This window comes from Bubalus kerabau, chromosome 6 (genome assembly GCF_029407905.1).
Source record: "Bubalus kerabau isolate K-KA32 ecotype Philippines breed swamp buffalo chromosome 6, PCC_UOA_SB_1v2, whole genome shotgun sequence".
NCBI classification, from domain to species: Eukaryota; Metazoa; Chordata; class Mammalia; order Artiodactyla; family Bovidae; genus Bubalus; species Bubalus kerabau.
Genome location: NC_073629.1, coordinates 113,685,120 through 113,704,647, shown reverse-complemented (window position 1 = coordinate 113,704,647; position 19,528 = coordinate 113,685,120). Strand labels below are relative to the sequence as shown.

General features: G+C 49.3%; 1 protein-coding gene and 1 long non-coding RNA gene across 3 annotated transcripts in view; one reads left to right on the top strand and one right to left on the bottom strand.

Annotated features, from left to right (window-relative positions):
• Window positions 1-12,715, bottom strand: part of DGKD (diacylglycerol kinase delta) — a 110,854-nt gene extending 98,139 nt beyond the window's left edge. For both annotated transcript variants that reach the window (XM_055586510.1, XM_055586511.1), the window contains exon 1: window positions 12,541-12,715. In XM_055586510.1, coding sequence (XP_055442485.1) covers window positions 12,541-12,696 — 156 coding nt within the window. In that variant the 5' untranslated portion in view covers window positions 12,697-12,715. The remainder of the gene's footprint in view (window positions 1-12,540) is intronic.
• On the top strand, window positions 11,775-16,960 carry LOC129655737 (uncharacterized). The gene is made up of 3 exons (XR_008716104.1): window positions 11,775-11,892; window positions 13,004-13,128; window positions 16,564-16,960. It is a non-coding gene; the product is annotated as an uncharacterized LOC129655737 (long non-coding RNA).
• The last annotated feature ends 2,568 nt before the right edge of the window (window positions 16,961-19,528 follow it).

The following is a 19,528-nucleotide window of genomic DNA, read 5'->3' as shown; positions in this document are numbered from 1 at the left end:
GTGGCCCTGCAGGTGCTGAAAGCACCGACTGACTTTCCTCCTTGCCCCTCGCCCGGCTCGCCCCCAGTTCTCCCACGCCAGGCCCTCCTCCTCCACTCACCCCCAGATCCGCCGGGCCCCCTCCACTACCCTCGTTCTCCCGCTCAGGCCTCCGCTCAGGCCTCCGCTCAGGCCTCCCTTCCGCATGGCTGCTGGAGGGCTAGAGGGAGCTCGGCAGAAGAGGCGCGATCCGGAAGCAAGGGGACCCAGGCAGTTTCAAGGCACACTGCCGAGCTGCTCTGTGTCCCACGTCTGCGAAACTGGCACAGAGGAGAACAGCGGGGTCCTGGACGCCACCGCGGCAGGGCTCAGTGGGGCCGAGTCCCCAGAGCTGGTCCTCACCCTCCCCAGAGCTGGTCCTCACTCACAGCTCCTCGTCAGGCACATGCACCACAAGCCTCCTCCTCCCCAGAGACCACCGAGCCATCACCGAGGCATCCCTGTCACAGCCAGCCAGTTCTCTCATCACCACTATCCCATCCCCGGCCCAGGCAACCATCATCTCGCACCACAGGGGCCAGGCCACGGAGTCGGGTGCAACACAGCCTGAGTCACAGGGTCAGACGCCTCACCCCTTCCCAAGATCTCACAGCAACAGCGTCCCAGTATCCCAGAGCTCCCCGCGTGGCCTCCTACCCAGCTCCCAACCCCACAACACAATCAGGGCTCCGTGACCCACACCAGCTTTCTATCAGCCTCTTGACTTCCCCACGCTCCTGCTGGCTACAGGGCCTCTGCATATCTCTCTGGCCAACTACCTCCTCCTCATTCTTTATCTTTTTTTTTTTTTTTTTAAATATTTTTCAGTACAGCACAGAATACAGTCAATATTCCATAATAACTTTAAATGGAGTATGTGAAAGTCACTCAGTAGTGTCTGACTCTTTGCGACCCCATGGACTATACGTATATACACAGTCCGTGGAATTCTCCAGGCCAGAATACTGGAGTGGATAGCCTTTCCCTTCTCCAGGGGATCTTCCCAACCCAGGGATCGAACTCAGGTCTCCCGCATTGCAGCCGGATTCTTTACTAGCTGAGCCACCAGGGAAGCCCAAGAATACTGGAATGGGTAGCCTATCCCTTCTCCAGGGGATCTTCCCGACCCAGGAATCGAACCAGGGTCTCCTGCATTGCAGGTGGATTCTTTACCAACTGAGCCATCAGGGAAACTGTTTAATGGAGTATAATCTATAAAAACATTGAATCACCATGTCATACACCAGAAACTAATACAATACTGTAGATCAACTATACTTCAAAAATAATTTGGGGACTTCCCTGGGGGTCCAGTGGTTAAGACTCTGCACTTCCAATGCAGGGAGCAAGAGTTCAATCCCTGGTCAGGGAACTAAGATTCCACATGTGGCACCGCAAAAAAAAAAAAAAAAAAATTATTAAAAATATTTTTCATTAAAAATAGCAAAAATAAAATCCAAAAATATATAAATTATCACAAACTGAGAACCCAACTAACCACCACCTAAGTCAAGAAACAGCACTATCGGCCCCGGGGACGCCCCCTTCTCTCAAGGACCACGCAGTCACCACCCACCTCTTCCCGCCCCACCCCTGCCCAGACTTCTCTGGGAAGCAGCTAAATGGGCAGCCTAAACACCTTCTATCCTATCTGTTCTGAATCAGATGTAAATGGAATCATACAGAATGCACTACTTGATGTCTGGCTTTTTTGGCCAGACAGTATTAATGCTGTGATTAATCCTTAAATCAGCAGGTAGCAGCAGTACACTTTCACTGATGGACAGCGCTGTCTGGGAAGAACACACTGTCATTCACCAGTTCTACCGCTGACAGCCACTTGGGTGGCTTCCACATTTGAGCTGGCACAAATAATGTGCATAAGTGCTGTGTGCTAAGTCACTTCAGTTGTGTCTGACTCTTTGCGACCCCATGGACTACACGCCGCCAGGCTCCTCTGACCATGGGATTCCCCAGGCAGGAATGCTGGAGTGGGCTGCCATTCCCTTCTCCAGGGCATCTTCCTGACCCAGGGATGGAACCTGGGTCTCCTGCATTGCAGGCGCATTCTTTACCAACTGAACTATGAGGGAAGCCCAACTTTTAAAGTCAACTGTAAAAGTTACTGCTAAACTATCTTCTAAAGTAGTGCTACCAACTTAATATTCCCACCAACAGTACATGAGCATTCCCTTCCCAAGATCCTTCCTAACACCTGGAAGAGACACCATATGGAAGATATATATACAGGGCAAGGTATTAGGGGTGGGAAGGGGGCACATCCATGCCTTCTCTGGGTGTACCACCCTCCCAGCATATTAATGCATTTGCCAACCCAGAATCTCCCCAAATCTCCTTGTTAAAAAGAGTTTTTATAACTCAAAATCTCCAGTCCCACTTGGTCCTGGGAAGTTGGACAGTAAGACTGAAAGGTCTTAGGTCTAACTTATCTGGTCTTTATCAGCATAAAGTGAAAGTAAAGTTGTGTCCAACTCTGAGACCCCGTGGACTGTAGCCCACCAGGCTTCTCCATCCATGGAATTTTCAAGGCATGAGTACTGGAGTGGGCTGCCATTTCCTTCTCCCAGGGGATCTTCCTGATCCAGGGATTGAACCCGGGTCTCCCATATTGCAGGCAGACGCTTTACCATCTGAGCCACCAGGGAATCTCCTATCAGCATAAATTCAGGTGTAAACAAATAAATTCAGGATCTTTCCCGACCCAGGGGTTCCAAGGTTGCCCACGAGCAAATCCAGCCCAGCACCTATTTTTGTAAAGAACACAGCCATGCCCATGTCACCTCTAGCTGCTTTTACTCTACAATGCAGAGCTGAGTATCTGCCACAGAAAGGGTATATGGCCACAAAGCCTTAAATACTTTCTATGTGGCCCTTTAGGGAAAGCTTGCTGACATCTCTCTCTCCCCTTTCCAATTTGAGTAGGAATGAATGTTGATTTTTTATCAAGAGTTTTTCCTGCATTTGCTACCACAGGTATTAGCCTCAGGCTGTAATCCTCCCCTTCCCTTGAGGGAACATAGCTGAGAAGTGTTATCCCTGACTTACAGGAAACCACCAGAAGGGAAAAAAACAAGAGCCCACCAGGACTGGTTAGAACAAGCCAGGCCAAAGATGGCGGGAAGCCATACAAGTAAATTTTCAAATTTACTTGTATAAAGTTGTTTATAATACCTGCCTACTCTTTTTAATATCTCAAAGATTTTTGGTGATGTCCCTTTTCATTCCTAACATTGCTTATTTGCCTTCTGTATTTTTCCTTGATTAAGCCTGCTGGGGTTCATCAATTTCATCACATTTTTTTTTTCCTACCAAAGAATCAACTTTTGCCTTTGTTGATCCTTTCTAGTGAATGCTTTTCATTTCCTTGGATTCTGCTTCATTACTGCCTTCCTTTTGAGTCTAACATGTTGCTACTTCTCTTCTAACCACCTGATACACAGCCTGGCTCCTGGATTTTCAGCAATCTTCCTCTGGTAACAAGTACATTTAAAGCTATAAACCTTGCTCTAAACATGACTTCAGCTGTATACCATTAGTTACATTGATATATTTTTGCTACCTTTCAACTAAAAATATTTTCTAGCTTTGACTCATAATGTTATTTAGAAACAAATTTCTAAATTTCCAGATACACGGGGGTTTTCTTGATTTCTAGCTTAATTCCACTATTGTTAGAGAATACCACAGTCTGTATAATTTCAGTCCTTTTTAAAGTTGTTGAGAACTGCCTGTGGCTAGAACATAGTAGACTCTGACCAAAACGTCTTGGGTTTTTAAAAGAATTTCGATTCTGCAATTAACTGTTCGGTAGTGTTCTCTATACATCCAGTAAGTCAAGTTTAGTAATTGGTTGCCCAATTTTTCTGTATTTTTACAAATTTTTGTCTGCTTACCATAACCATCTGAAACAGGTCTGTTTAAAATATTCCACTATGGGGACTTCCCTGGTGGCCCAGTGGTTAAGAGTCTGCCTTGCAGTACAGGGGACTCAGGTTTGATCCCCGGCCAGGGAACTAAGCTCCCACGTGCCGCAGAGCAGCTAAGCCCGTGCGCCACAACCAGAGAGTCCATGGGCCGCAACGGAAGATCCCACATGCCACAGCCAAGATGTGACACAGCTGAATTAAAAAAAAAAAAAAAACCCACTAGGATCATAGATTTGTTTTATTTCCATAACCCAGTATTAATTTTTCTTCTAAAAAATTTTAAATTACACTATAGATATATCCAGATTTTAAATTATATCTGAAATAAATCTTTCATCTTTTATCAGTATTACATCTTTATCTCTAATAATAAATTCTTCCTTCAAAGACTATTTTGTCTGACATTAAAACACTGTGGCAACTTTCTTTTGGTTGGTGTGTGCACGGTATTTTTGTCCCATCCTTTGACTCTCAATCTTTTTATATCCTTTTGTTAAATATGTTTCTTCTAAATAACCTGGTCTGCTTTTGCTTTCTTACCTGCGACAATCTTGACTTTCAACTGAAACAATCAAGCTCACTTACATCACACGATCACTGATACACCGGGATTTAAGCCTACCCAGTCACTGTCTGCTTTCTCCCTGTTCCACTCATTCAACGTTCCCTTTTCTCCCCCTCTAAAAAAAAAAAAATTATTATTGAATTATAGTTATTTATAGTGTTGTGTTACTCTGCTATACAGCAAAGTGACTGTTATAAATATTCTCTTTCATTATGGTTTACCATGGCATATCCCTGTGCTATACAACAGGACCTTGCTGTTTATTCCCAGTACGTTGCACCTGCAAACTCTAGATTCCCTATCCTTCCCTTTCCCTTTTGTCTCCTTTTCTGCCTTCTTTCAGATTTGGAATTTCTTTTATTCAATTTTTCTTGCCTTTCTGCTTAAATAGCACATCACCCTTCACAGTTTAGTGACTGCAGCACAGATTACAATATGTATTCCTGACTTGTCTAATATTAATTGGCTCTTTTTTCTTTTTCCTGAAAATTCAAGGAAAACTTTAAACAGTTTTATCCCATGTACCTTCTTTCTGACTTGCATGCCACTGCTATGTATTTTAATTCTACATATATTTTAAACCTAAAGATGTTATTAATTTTAACAGGTGATCATTCAGTGTTTCCCACACAGGGCCCTTTTTGTAGCTCTTCATTCCTTGCTGAAACACTAACCTTTCACCAAGGACCATCTTCCTTTGGCCAGACACAAACAAAAACCCCACTTGACATTTCTTTCATTATCGGTCTGCGCACAAAAAACCTGACTCTGTTTATTTGAAGATGTCTTCACTTCGGCTTTCTTTTCTGAAGGATCTTTTGACTGAGTAAGAATTCAGGTTAGCAGTAAGTTTCTTTCAGCACTTAAATTTCTCCTGCTTCCATGGTTCTGTTAAGAACACAGCTGTCAGCCTAACTGCTGCTCTTCTGAGGATGATCTGTCTCTAGTTGCTTTCAAGTCTCCTCTTCATCAGTGGTTTTCAGCAGTTTTATTATGAAGTGATAGGTGTGGTTTTCTTTGTGTTCACAGGGCTAGTGAATCTGTGGGTGGTGTCTTTTAATAGTTTCAGGAAGTTCTCAGGCATTATCTTTACAACTGTTGTTTCTCCCCAATTTTCTCATAAAAGACCTTTTCACTGTTATCTCTGACTCCTGCCCTATCTACTAATTTCTCCTTTTTTTTTTTTAATGTCTCCAGGATTTCTAGAGGGTATTTTCTTTTGAGCTGTCTTCTGGGCCTTTAAATTCCTCCTTCAGCCATGTCTATTCCACCCGTCCTTTGAGAATTTAACTCCGATTGTTACATTTTCCAGTTTTAGAATTTTCATTTGGTTCCTTCTTAGTTTCCAGTTCTCTGCCAAAATTCTCAATCTGGCCTTTATCTCCTTAAACATAGTAAGCACAGTTATTTTTAAATCTGTGATGTCTAGAGTCCCTGTTCATCTGTCTCTATAGCCTGCTGTTTCTGTGGGTTTTAATTCATGTGGCCTTACCCCCCGTGTGTCTGTTCTTCACTGAACACGGAGCAGTGAATTTACAGACGGCTTGTGAAAATAACTGGAGGCCTGGGCGTTGCCGCCCTGAGGACTGCAGCTTCTTCTGCTGAAGACAGCAGCGCTCTGACCCGACATGATGTGCACCAGGGCTGCAGCCCCTGCAAGTCCTAATTCTAACCCTCCTCGCTCCTGGGAAGCGGCTTTTCGCGATTCCAGACCAAGTGAAGAGAGTTCACCTGCCACTGCCGCCTCCTGATAGAGCCTAATTCCTCAGCACCCGAGACATGTCTGACTGCCTCCCAGAGCTCTGCCCCCCGGCGTGCCCTTCAGAGTCAGTATATGCCCTCTGTCAGTCTCCTGGGGCTGCCCCATAACCAAGGCCCCAGACTGGGAGGCTTAAACCCAGGGCAGGAGGCTGGATGTCCGGAGGCAAGGTATCAGCAGGGCCACACTCCCTCCCAGGATCCAGGAGGGATTGCATCTATTAACACCACCTCTTCTAATGACCCCACCTGGTCCCTAATTTGTGCGAGCACAGCTCAAAATCGTGAGCTGTTTTCACATGGCCATTTCCCTGTACGCGCCTGTGGGTCCAAATCTTCCTCCTCTTTCTTTTACAGAATGAGCAGACATTTGATTTAGAGTCCACTCGTCACCTAAAGAGCCCTACAGTCACTGTGCGGTTATCCTACTAACGTCTGTCTTCAGGCTATTAGCTCTAGGAGTGTTTTTTGCCGTTCAGGAAGGTACCCCAAGTGCCTAGCACACTGAACAAAGTTAAAGTGTCCGCTACTGGCTGAGCTAAACCGCATCTGTGAAATAAGGAAAACAACACCTAGCCCGTGGTATGCCCACTAGGATTCAGTAAGTTAACAATTTTTAAAAAATATATTCAGTTAATTGTCCACCAGATTCATTTTTATTTGCTATTCTGGGTGCGAGAGATGAAGACGCACCCAGGTCAGCCTGAGCTGGCAGAGGAGGGATTCCGGGAAATAGCTACTAATCAAGATATAAAAAGTGGACAATCAGAAAGACAGAAATAATCATAATAGCAACCATTTACTGAATGCTCATAATATGCAGGCACAATACTAGATCAGTATTGCACAAAGACTATTCCATTTGATTCTATGAGTTATCATTTCTATTTCACAGACCTGAGAACTATTATCATCATTGCTACATTGCAGATATGGAAATTGAGGCTCAGGAACACACACATGAGGTTGACTGTCACCACTGTGACCCGAGAACTAGTATTTCCCCATTCACAGATGAAGAAGCCAGGTCTTAAGAGGTTTAGAGACTTGATTGTGATCACGTGACTCATACGGAGGCAAGCAGGATGTGAATCAACTCCATTTGACGCCCCAGTTTAAACTCAAATACTGCTACACACTAGCTTTAAAAACCCTTCCACTCCACTCCACACCCACTGCTGCTGCTAAGTCGCTTCAGTCGTCTCCGACTCTGTGCGACCCCATAGACGGCAGCCCACCAGGCTCCCCCGTCCCTGGGATTTTCCAGGCGAGAGTACTGGAGTGGGGTGCCATCGCCTTCTCTGTCACACCCACTAGGACAGCTATAATCAAAAAGATAAAACAATCGAGGACGTGGAGAAACTGGAACCCTCATACCTTGCTGGTGAAAATGGAAAATGGTGCAGCCACCTTGGGAAACAGTCTGGCAGTTTCTCAAAGACGAAGCACAGAATTACCATGTGACCCAGGAAATCAACTCTTAGGTCTATAAATCCAGAAAGAAACATATGTCCACACAGAAATATGTCCATGAATGTTCACAGCAGCAGCAACCAGAATAGCAAAAAAAGTAGAAATAACCCTAATGTCCATCAACTGATCAATGTAAAGAAAATGTAGCATATCCATACAATGATATATTATTCAGCAATAAAAGAAAAAGTACTGGCACGGCCTACAACGTGGATAAATTTTGAACACATTATACTAAGTGAAAGAAGCCAGACACAGAGTGTACATACCACATACTACATTTATACAAAATGTCCAGATTCAGCAAATCTACAAAATAGAAAGCAGACTAGCAGTCGCCTAAGGTTGAGAAAGTTGGGAGGAAATGGGGAGTGAATGCTAATGGTTATGGGTTTCTTTTGGGGGTAATGAAAATGTTCTAAAATTAACTGTGGTGATGATTACACAACCGTGAATATACTAAAAACCACTGAACTGTACACTTCAAATGAGTGAGCTATGTGGTATGTGAATCTTATCTTAGTGAAGCTGTTGTAAGTGTTTTACAACTTGAATGTTTTACTTAATCTCTACTAGTCTTTATTTCACAATGGAAGAAATACTCTGTTTTTCGATTTGGAATCAGGAATATTTAATGCACAAAGCCAAATATGTTAACTTTAAAAAAAAACTTTTAAATTAAGCCCTATCTGAACTGTTAAGGCTTCATAGAATCACAGTTACCTACTCAAATTTCAGAACACCTGACAATGTGTTAGTAAATTAATTTACCAGAGTATGAGCTCCATTTTCTATTTCTCACACTAGCTATGTGATCCTAGAAAACACTGTGTACCACGGTAGGAAATGAGAAGAAGCTCTGTGTTTGCTGGGGGCAGTTAGGACACGTGAAGATGTGAGACATTCATGAAACGGTAAACGAATAAATGACCATCCCAAATCTCAACTTACTGTAGCTCAAATGGTAGCTCCCTGCTGGCTCAGAGGGTAAAGCATCTGCCTGCAATACAGGAGACCCAGGTTTGATCCCTGGGTCAGAAGCTCCCCTGGAGAAGGAAATGGCAACCCACTCCAGTACTCTTGACTGGAGAAGCCCATGGACGGAGGAGCCTGGTAGGCTACAGTCCACAGGGGTCGCAAAGAGTCAGACACAACTGAGCAACTTCACTTCACTTCACTTTTCAAACGGTAAAGGGACTTCCCTGTAGCTCAAACAGTAAAGAATCCCCCTGCAATGCAGGAGACCAGGGTTCAATCCCTGGGTCAGGAATGTACCCTGGAGAAGCAAATAGCAATCCACTCCAGTATTCTTGCCCGGAGAATTCCATAGACAGAGGGCTACTGTCCTTGGGGTCGCAAAGAATCGAACACAACTGAGCAACTAACACTTCACACATACGTCATTAAGGTCTTATTTCTCAAAGTCTGGTCCATGAACCAGCAGCAGCATCACCTGAGAGGTGATAAATGCAGAATCTCAACCCCCACTGCCAGACCTACTGCATTTTATCAAGACTCCCAGGGAACCGATCTACACATGAAAATGTGAGAGGAACTGTTGTAACATACTGCCTTTTCTTTTTGCATTAAGACAGCTCTAGCTGACAACGGGACTAATATTTCAGTGCAAAAACGACACACATACAGCTCTGGTCCTGGGCCAGCTTGTCCTCGGTTCCATTCCTCACTCTTCTGTTCTATTCTAAACTGCAAAGGGGCTGAATCCCCGCGGGCTAGGTTCCCGTGCAGGACCGGGGGTGAATCTCCAGCCACCACCAGATGGCCCACAGTGGTCCCAGCCCCCTGGCGAGGGGTAGGTGCTTCTCGGGTCTGAAACGCGGCCTCCTCCCCAGGTCCTCCGGCTCCAGGGTGGCAGTGGTTTCCCGTTTGCTGCCTCATGGCAGGGTTGTCTCACTGCCCACTGTTTGCGTTCTCAATTGTTCACCACCTATACGACCACTCCCCTACACTGAATGAACTCTCTCTGCTTCACATCCTTAAAGTGGGTAGATCCTTTTCTGAATTTAGAATGACACCCCATACCATTCTGGATATTTCCTCTGTGCACTACGTATAGCAGAGGAATTTTCTGAATGGCTGATCTGGAGGTTGGGAGCCACCCCACGCACAGCAAACCTCACATTCCATCAATCTCTAACAACACAAAAGAAAACTCAGCCTTAAGCTGTTTGTATAGCAGATGTGGCTGCATTCAGAAACCCAAGTCCTCGGGGTGTATTTTTAACACTCTACCCATCACTCCTCCTCAACCAGAACAGCTGGTATAACAGCTATTGTTTTAAGGGGGTGGGCGGGGGGCGGGGAGCCTCCTGAAGCACAGAATGCTGGACAAACAGTGGCATCTCTGGAAGCTCAAATCTTACTAAGCTATAAATCTATAGGTTATAGATATAAATCTATAGCTATAAATCTAAGCCATAAATGATCCACTCCATACTGGGCACATGCCACGCCCAAGGACCAAGCACCAGGAGGGAACCACTCCCATCAGTACCACTGAGGGCCCTACTTGGGAGATCTTTCCAGAAGCAGACGTGACCCATCCCTCTCACGCTCTGAATGACCCTCAGTGGCTCCCTCTTGCCTAAGGCCAAAAACCCAGCTCCAGGGCTATCCTTTCAAAATCCAGCCTGCTCTGCTTTTCCAGCCTCTTCTTCATTCCTCTCAATCTGACGCACTCACCTTTGACCATTCCCAGGTGTCCCTAAACCTGTAGATGTTGTTATTCAGTCACTCAAGTCATGTCTGAACCTTTGTTACCCCATGGACTGTAGCCCGCCAGGCTCCTCCGTCCATGGGATTTCCCAGGCAAGAATAATACTGGAGTGGGTTGCCATTTCCTTCTCCAGGGGATCTTCCCGACCCAGGGAATGAACCTGTGTCTCCTGCACTGGCAGGTGGATTCTTCATTACTGAGCCACCTGGAGCCATTCAACTACGTGGAAAGTCCTTTTCCTTAATTCCTGACAAACTCTTTCCCTCGAGATCCTGCCTCCTGGGGTAGTTGGATTCTCTGTCCTCAGAGTTCCCACAGCATTACTACATCATCCTGTCGTGTGGACACGTGTCCATCTCCTACAGCCTGGGAACCCCCAAATGAAGAAACTGCCTTCCATCTTGGGTTCCTGACCATAATTCAGATCCAGACCCACAGTTCCTATCAGTGACACCCTGGGAAAGTCACTTACCCTCTCCACCTCCAATTGTATAAGAAGGACATGACACTTAGATAACCAACTTGTGGTTGGCGGGGGGGGGGGGGGGGGGGGGGGGCAGTTCAAGGCGTTTGGGATGGACTTGCACACACTGCTCTATTTAAAATGGATAACCAACAAGGACCTACTGTACAGCACAGGGAACTCTGTTCCCCGTTACAGGGCAGCCTGGATGCAAGGGGAATTTGAGGAAGAATGGATACATGTCTATGTATGGCTGAGTCCCTTCCTTGTTCCCCTGAAACTATCATGACATTGTTAATCGGCTATACCCCAATACAAAATAAAAAGTTTAAAATTAAAAAAAAAAAAAGAGAGAGAGAAGGGGATGACAGATAACACCCAACACAATGGGTGCTAAATGAGTTAACCCATGTCAAGTGCTGTCAAGTTAACCCAAGAAAAGTTGCCTGGCACGCAGTAAGCACTGGGGAATGACTACCACTATAATTATTACTTCGACTGTTAACACCTAGAACAAAGAAGGTGTTCAGTACCTACGTGCTGAATAACTGGAGCACTTCACAATAACACACACACACAGGTATCAGAGGCCGAGAAAAGATGATTAAGCCAGAAATGGCTCCCACGGTAAAAGTACCAGCTGAACTCGCTGGCGGCGGAGGAAAAGCGCACCGCAGCGGGATGAGCAAGTCTGCCGGGGCTGCCCACGGACCCCGCCTGCCCTCAGCCACCTGTCCAACCACCTGCCCGAGGAAGCCGTGCGCTAACACAACAGGGCTCACCTGTTGTAGCAAACCCCCCCACCCCCACCAAGCAGTGGGCAACGGAAACCGCGAGGGGAAAACAAAGGGTGCAACTTTACTCCTGCGGAAAGGAAATGCGTCTTTCTGCAGCTAACACTCCGAGCCCAGACTTCTCCGTGCAGAGCGAGGTGCCAAGGGGGTGCGCAGCCAGGGACAAGCCCCTGGTCCCCAGCTCGCCAGGGGAGGGAGAGGGAGACGGTCAGAGGACGTGCATCCCTGGCCCTTTCCCGTACAAAAACCGCGCGAGGGGAGGGGAGGGAAGAGCCCCCACTCCCGGTTCCTACCGCGTTTCTCGCGGTGGGGGGGAGGGGAGGGGAGGGAATCACACAGGTGAGCGCAGAGCTCCCAGCGGGAACCAGCCCCCTCGGTGCTCAGAAATTCCGTGCAGAAGCCGGGGTCGGGCTGCGCTCCCCGGCGGGGCGCAGCATGGAGCCCCCGTTTCTGGTGCGCTCGCCCCCTCAGCCTGTAAGGCCTGCCCTCCGGGTGCTCGCGGCCCACCCCGCCGAGCGCCCCGCCCGCGCGGCGCCCACCTGCGCCCCCCGGCCCCGGGGTCCCCGCCGCCGCCGCCCCGCCCGGGGTGGGGGTGAACGCGCTCAGCCCGGGCGCCCAGCCCCGTTACCCGACGGAGCGCGCCCCGTGTGGGCAGCAGCGCCCGGCGGGACCCTAGGCCGGGGCCGGGCTGGGCCTGGGCAGCCGCTCCGGCCGGGCTGCGGGCCTCACGGGGCTGCCGCGGCGTTGAGGGGCGCGCGCCCGGGCCGCCGCCGCCGCCGGCTCACCTTCTGGCGGATCTGGCCCGACGTGGACACCTTGCGGATGAGCTTCTGCGGGGAGCCGGGCTCCGCCTCGGGCTCACTGTCCGACGACTCCTCGGGCGGCGGCGGCGGAGGCGGCTGCGGCGGACCCGGCGGAGGGGCGCCCGCCGCCGCCGCCATGCTGCCCGGCCAGCGCGCGCACAGCGGGCGGGGGCGGGGCCGGGGCCGGGGGCCGGGCCGGGCCGGGGGCGGGGTCTCGGGGGCGGGGCTAGGGGCGGGGCGGGGCCGGGCCGGGCCGCGCGGTCTCCAGCTCCGCCCCCTCCGCGCCCCCTGCCGGGCGCGCGCGCGCGCGCAGAGAAGATTCGCGCACGGCTCCTGAGCCCCTTCGTCCCCACCTGTAGTGTCGGATGCCCAGAATTTAGCGTCTGCTTGTTCTTCCTGGGACACAAATTGTGTGTTTTGTTCGTTTGTTTCGTCTTTTTTAAAGCTTTAATCTTCCCCTTCAAGAATGGAAGTGACCTGCAGGCGGCCCAGGACCGTTTCTTGTCATGCCTTGTATCGCCAGCATCTAAAGCTGCGCCCGGCACTTAGTTGCACCGCGAGTGAATGCGTGTATGTATACACGAATGCCAGGAAGAAAATACTAGCACGGGCCTCTGGGATACCGGAACACAGATACACGGTTCCATCTGAGAAGGCTTCCTGCAGAAATGTTTAACGTGAGACGGAAAATATGAGCAGGGGTTATCCCTGACTGGACAACCCTGTTCGGGTCGGGTGGGGTGGGGGAGGGGGCCAAGAGATGAGATGATGCAATGGCCTGTGGGCAAGAAAGAACACATTCTAGGGAAAAGGGACACTGTAGCCTAAAGGAAAGAAAACACGAAGAGATGAGCCTGGGGGCCTACAGGTCAGACCCGGCTTTGTTCACCTGATAAGGGCCTTGGGCTTTTTAAGTTGAGACCTGAAAAGACCCTGATTCTGGGAGGGATTGAGGGTGGGAGGAGAAGGGGACCACAGAGGATGAGATGGTTGGATGGCATCACGGACTCGATGGACATGAGTTTGGGTAAACTACGGGAGTTGGTGATGGACAGGGAAGCCTGGTGTGCTGCAGTCCATGGGGTCTTAAAGAGTTGGACACGACTGAGCGAGTGAACTGAACTGAGGGAAACTGGAAGCCCTTGAGCCATCTGAACCCTGGGCAGGGACTAGGTCACAAAGCTGAGGGTCTATGATCCAGGCTTTGAAGTAATAGATCAGATGGCTGCCCCGGATTTTTGAGAGACGCTGTGGAGAGAGAGAAATGGACTCGGCGCAGAGTGATTGCTAGGAGGGATGCAGAGGCAATTTAGGATAAGCCCCTCCTTCCCAGCAGGGCTTCCCAAGTGGCAGAGTGGTAAAGAATCTCCCTGCCAATGCAGGAGACAAGAGTTCCATCCCTGGGTGGGGAAGATCCCCTGGAGGAGGAAATGGCAATCCACTCCCGGATTCTTGCCTGGGAAACCCCATGGACGGAGGAGCCTGGTGGGCTGCAGGGGTCGCAAAGAGTCTGACATGACTCAGCACCACCATCACCACCGCCACCTCCTTCCCAGCTAAGACTGCTGATGGTGGGTGGGTGGGAGTGAAGCTGGAGGAGGTGACATCAGCTGAGGTCTTGCCACCCTTTGGCACATCCAGGTGGAGAAGGATTTGGTGCCACCTCAAAGAGACAAGCTGATGCTGGGAAAGATTGAGGGCGGGAGGAGAAGGGAACGACAGAGGATGAGATGGTTGGATGGCATCACTGAAGCAATGGACATGAGTTTGAGTAGGCTCCGGGAGTTGGTGATGGACAGGGAAGCCTGGCGTGCTGCAGTCCATGGAGTGGAAAAGAGTCAGACATGACTGAGCAACTGAACTGAACAGAGGGACAAATCCCCTTTAAAGACCCTACCTCCAAATGCAGTACATTCTGAGGTACTGTTGTCGTTCAGCTGCTGAGTCGTGTCCTTGCGGTACTGTGGAGCTACACAATTGTCCCCTTGCCCTTTCAAAGGGCTGCTACTAGGGACACAGTGGCTCCTGTCCTTCCTGCTGGTCAGCATGCTCTGGCCCCCACTGCACGAGGTGTTGCTTTCCAGAGGCAAAATACAGGAGACCCACCACGCTTGGGGGCCACAAAATACATCTGGTAGGGGGACATGGCCAGGGGAATGGATTCACAGCCAGGACAGGGCCTGGCACGGCCTGATGCAGGAACTCTCTGGGGACAGGCTGGGGGCCCCTGGCCCACGGTTACACTGCCTACTGCTGTACCCACTACCCACACGGGGCTACTTCCAATTCTATTTCAGTTAATTAAAATTAATCTTCAGTTTCTCAGCCACAGTGGCCACATTTCAACTGCTCAGTAGGTAAATGCAGTTTAGCTGCTACCACCCAGGGCCGCACAAGATAGAACATTTCCTTGGTGCCAGAAAGTTTGCCAATGCAGGAGTGCACGAGTCCCATCGACGAGCCACCAGGCACATGCCAAACACTTGACCAGCAATTGTAATCTGCACACGAGTCCCCCAGAGCAAGCTTGATGGTCTTGTTCTAGAAATGAAGACCTGAGGTTCAGACGCCTCTCCTAAGGAAGGCAAGAGAGGCAGAACTTCACTTGGACCATGTGATTCCAAGTCCTTGACCCTCTAGGGCTAGGCCTCCTAGGAAGCTGAAGCTCAAAGAAGGAGAAGAGAAGGGTCTTGTTAGGGGCTGACTTGTGTCCCCCAACAGCCATACATTGAAGCCCTAATCCCCTAGGACCTGTGTGTGCAGACAGGGTCTTTTAAGGAAGTAGTTAAGTTAAAATTAGGCCATTGGGATGACCCCAACCCAGTACAGCTGGTGTCCTTGTAAGAAGAAATGTGGAGGCAGGCAGGGCCCGAGGGAAGACCGCGTGAAGACACACAGAGAAGTCATCTGCAAAGCAAGGAGAAAGGCCTCAGAAGAATCTGACCACACCTTGACCTCAGGCTTCTGGCCTCCAAAATCCTGAGAAAATAAATCCTGTTGCTTAGGCTCCCAGGTCTGCAGTACCTTGTTATGACAGCAAGGAGCTGACTGATAAGGGCACAAAGGGGAAGCTGTCCTGCCTCTCCACAGAGACTGCTGCAACTAAGTCACATCAGTCGTGTCCGACTCTGTGCGACCCCATAGACGGCAGCCCACCAGGCTCCCATCCCTGGGATTCTCCAGGCAACAATACTAGAGTGGGTTGCCATTTTCTTCTCCAGTGTATTAAAGTGAAAAGTGAAAGTGAAGTCGCTCAGTCAAGTCCGACTCTCCGCGACCCCATGGACTGCAGCCTACCAGGCTCCTCCATCCATGGGATTTCCCAGGCAAGAGTACTGGAGTGGGTTGCCATTGCCTTCTCCCCTCCACAGAGACTAGTGATTTTATATCAATTAATTGCAACATGGCCATGCTAAGACGCTTCAGTCATGTCCAACCCTTTGCGACCCCATAAATTGTAGCCCCCCAGGCTCCTCTGTCCTTGGGAATCTCTAGGCAAGAATTGTGCAGTGGGTTGCTGTTTCCTTCTCCAGGGGATCTCTCTGACCCAGGGATCAAACCCGTATCTCTTAAGTCTCCTGCATTGGAAGGTGGGTTAATTTTTACCACTAGCACTACTTGGGAAGACAATAACCGTATACTGGGACACATAAGTGCAAAAACCTAGGGGTGTTGGGGGAAGAGACAGTGCTGTTGCCTATACCTTTTGGATGCTCATGGGGTACCTGGGATCCAGAATCCATCATTTCAGAGGTGAAAAGCCAAGGGCGTAGATGTGAACTCAAGAGAGAGTTGGGAGATGGAATCTGGCTGGAGAGGAGTCAATTTGCAATAATGAAAAAGTCCTAGAAATTGTTACAGCCTCAGAGCCTTAGGAAACATGACCACCAAATGCCATGTGGGATCTTGGAACAGAAAAAGGACAGTAGGTTAAAAACTAAGGGAATCTGAATAAAGAATGTACTTTGCGCTTAATAATAATGTGTCAATATTGATGCATTCTAGGGCTTCCTTGGTGACTCAGATGGTAAAGAATATGCTTGCAATGCAGGAGACCTGGCTTCGATCCCTGGGTGGGGAAGATCCCTAGAACAGGGAATGGCTACCTGCTCCAGTATTCTTGCCTGGAGAATTCCATGGACAGAGGACCCTGGTGGGCTACAGTCCATGGTTTCACAAAGAATTGGGCAGACTGAGCAACTAACACACACACACACACACACACACACACACAATGCATTCAGTGTGGCCAATGTACTGTCCTAGTGTAAGACGTTAATAATTTAGGAGACGCAGCATGTGGAGGGACTTACTGTACTTTACCACTTTTCTGCACATCTAAAACTATTTGAAAATAAAGTATATTTTAAAAAAGAGTATTAGGCTTAGTAAGAACTGTGTTATGTTCTGCAATCAGAGGCACATAACTGGCATATTTTCTCTGATGATTGAAGAAGGCTTTGTGTTCCCGGGTGGCTGCCGAGCTGTTCCCTTGGAGACCTCCCCCGAGGTGGTGCCTGTAAGCGCGCAGTCACTGGGCGCCTCCTGATGGAGTGAGTCACGCTGTGAATCACCGCTAACAATACGCTGCTCCCCGAGTCTACCCCACCTTAAGGGCATGTTCGAGGTGGCAGTAATAACACACTTCACATCCAACCTAATCTTTCTTTTCTCGACCTGTCAGCGCAGAAGTGCACCTTCTGTCAGAAAGAACCGCTCCACGTTAGAATGGATAAAACGGTGCACTGGAAATCATGGGAATTATTTTACCCTGAACTAGAGTGATGACTGACATCTGGAGCAGGACGTTTCTTTGCTGTGTGTGACGTAAAGTTTCCCTGGCCCCGGGGGATCCCTGTCACCAAATGCTGCCCCCTGTACCTTTCCAAATGCCCCCTCCACCTTTCCAAATGCCCCCTCCCTGCCCACCTGCCGAGGATCAGTAAACTAGACCCTTAGGGCCGTGAGGTTAGACTGGGAGGCAAGCAGTGAAAAATCTTAGAGGAATAGGAAAACAGACACTCTAAAAAGAAGTTATCTACACACGATAAAAGACACACAGACACACACATGAATGCAAGTAAAAACTAAAATGGGGGAAATATGAAAAAGACGGACGAACTGTGTGAGTGTCAATTTCCTGATCATGGTATCGGCTATAGTTTTGCAAGATGTTACCTTCGGGGAATCCCTCTGTATTGCTTCCTACTACTGCCTGTGAATCTATAACTACCTCAATAATATTAATATTTTCAGCTTAAAAAAACTTAAGGGCAGCCATTTGTTGAATCATAAATGCCAATCTTCCCCTTCCTCCCCCTCAAACTCTCATATACAGATTCAGCATCCAAAGATGAGTGAAGGGAATTGCCTGGCGGTCCAGTGGTTGGGACTCTAAACTCCCACTGCAGGGGCACAAGTTGGGTCCCTGGTCAGGGAGCGAAAGTCTCATATGCCGTGTGGTGCAGCCAAAACAAAAAAAAATGTTGTGAGGAGAGTTCTGATTCTTATCGACTCCAGGAACGCAGAGTTTAAGTCTTGACTCCAACTCTCACTAGCTGTGTGACCTTGGGTAAGGGACATAACCTCTCTGAACTGCAGTTTTCTCATCTAATGAATGGGAGGCATGGTTGGTGCTTCCCAAGCATGGTACAGATACCCAAAAAAACAGCAGCGATCCCTTCTTCTCCAGCAAAGTTGAAGGTTGCAAACTTTGCCCCAAGTTCATAGACACCACTTTCTCCCTGCAACACCCTCAGCTCCTTGGCACACACTTGGTACGTGTCTCCCACCGCACGTACCTAGAAAGCCCTGGGCCGCCCATCCAACCTGCACACGGACATCCTGCCTCTCTATGCCAGGGGTCTGCACACCAAGCAGACACATCCCTGGCGCACAGGCTCGGCCAGGCGAGATTCCTTATCCTGGTCAGGCAGCAGTGGCTCACTTCCTGCTCCCACCCCAGAATTCTCACGGGGGTGGCCAGCCGCAGATGGTAAACTAGCCAGCACGCGAAAGTCAGGCGTTTTGTTACCAAAATAACCTGAAGGGCCAGGGCTGTTCTGACCTTTGTTCTCCGGGGATTGGCCTTCCTCTCTGGCTCTCACACCCACACGCTTTCAAAGGTCCGGCCTATTACTGTCCACCCTGACTTAGGATATCCTGGGGTCGAGCAATGCAGGAACCGAGTGACTGATCCTCTCACCAGACCGGCCGGGCACAGTCCCAGGTCCCCGTCTTGCCCAGGATCTCTGGCGGGAGCCAACCACAGCCGACCTGTGGGCTTCGGCGGTGGGCAGGCAGCGGAAGGGCTCCGATCCTGAGGAGCGTGCCTCCAACCCTGAGTGTCCTGAGACAGGGGCATGGCTGGAATGGAAGCTTGCTTGCTGTTCCCTTAGCAAGGCAGAAAAAAATGACAGGGAGGTTGTGTTCAACCCTGCTCACCCACAGGCCAAAGGCCCAGTTTTCTGCCTGTATTATAATTAGCTCTTCTCCAGAAATGACTCCTCATTGCTGTCAATATCGGAAGGTCTCCTATCCAACACGCAAGTTCAGACTTTGATTTGTGAGTATGGGATCCCATCCTAGGTTCCCGAGAGCCTCCGATCTAAATCCCAGTCCCCACGACACAGACAGCCTGGAATCGTTCCGAACAAACCCAGGTGTGGGGCCTTCCTGCTCTGGTCCTCTGCCACTGCTCTTGGTCCTGGAGACCTGACCCTGAGTGTCCACCCTCACACTTCCTGTGAGTGGGTTAAACTGTGTAGAACGCTCCAATCCCCTTTCATCCTATCCCCTTGAGGCATGGACCGGGAGGTCAACACATCCCCCAGGCCCTCCGTGGGCACCAAGAGAGCCATTCAGTCTCTCTGCCATCAGCAGCAGACCCCAAGGCTGGGGTACCATGGGCCAAGAAGAGGACTCTGGAAAGACAGGGCCCTGGCATCACCTCTGTTACATCTTCTCCTTC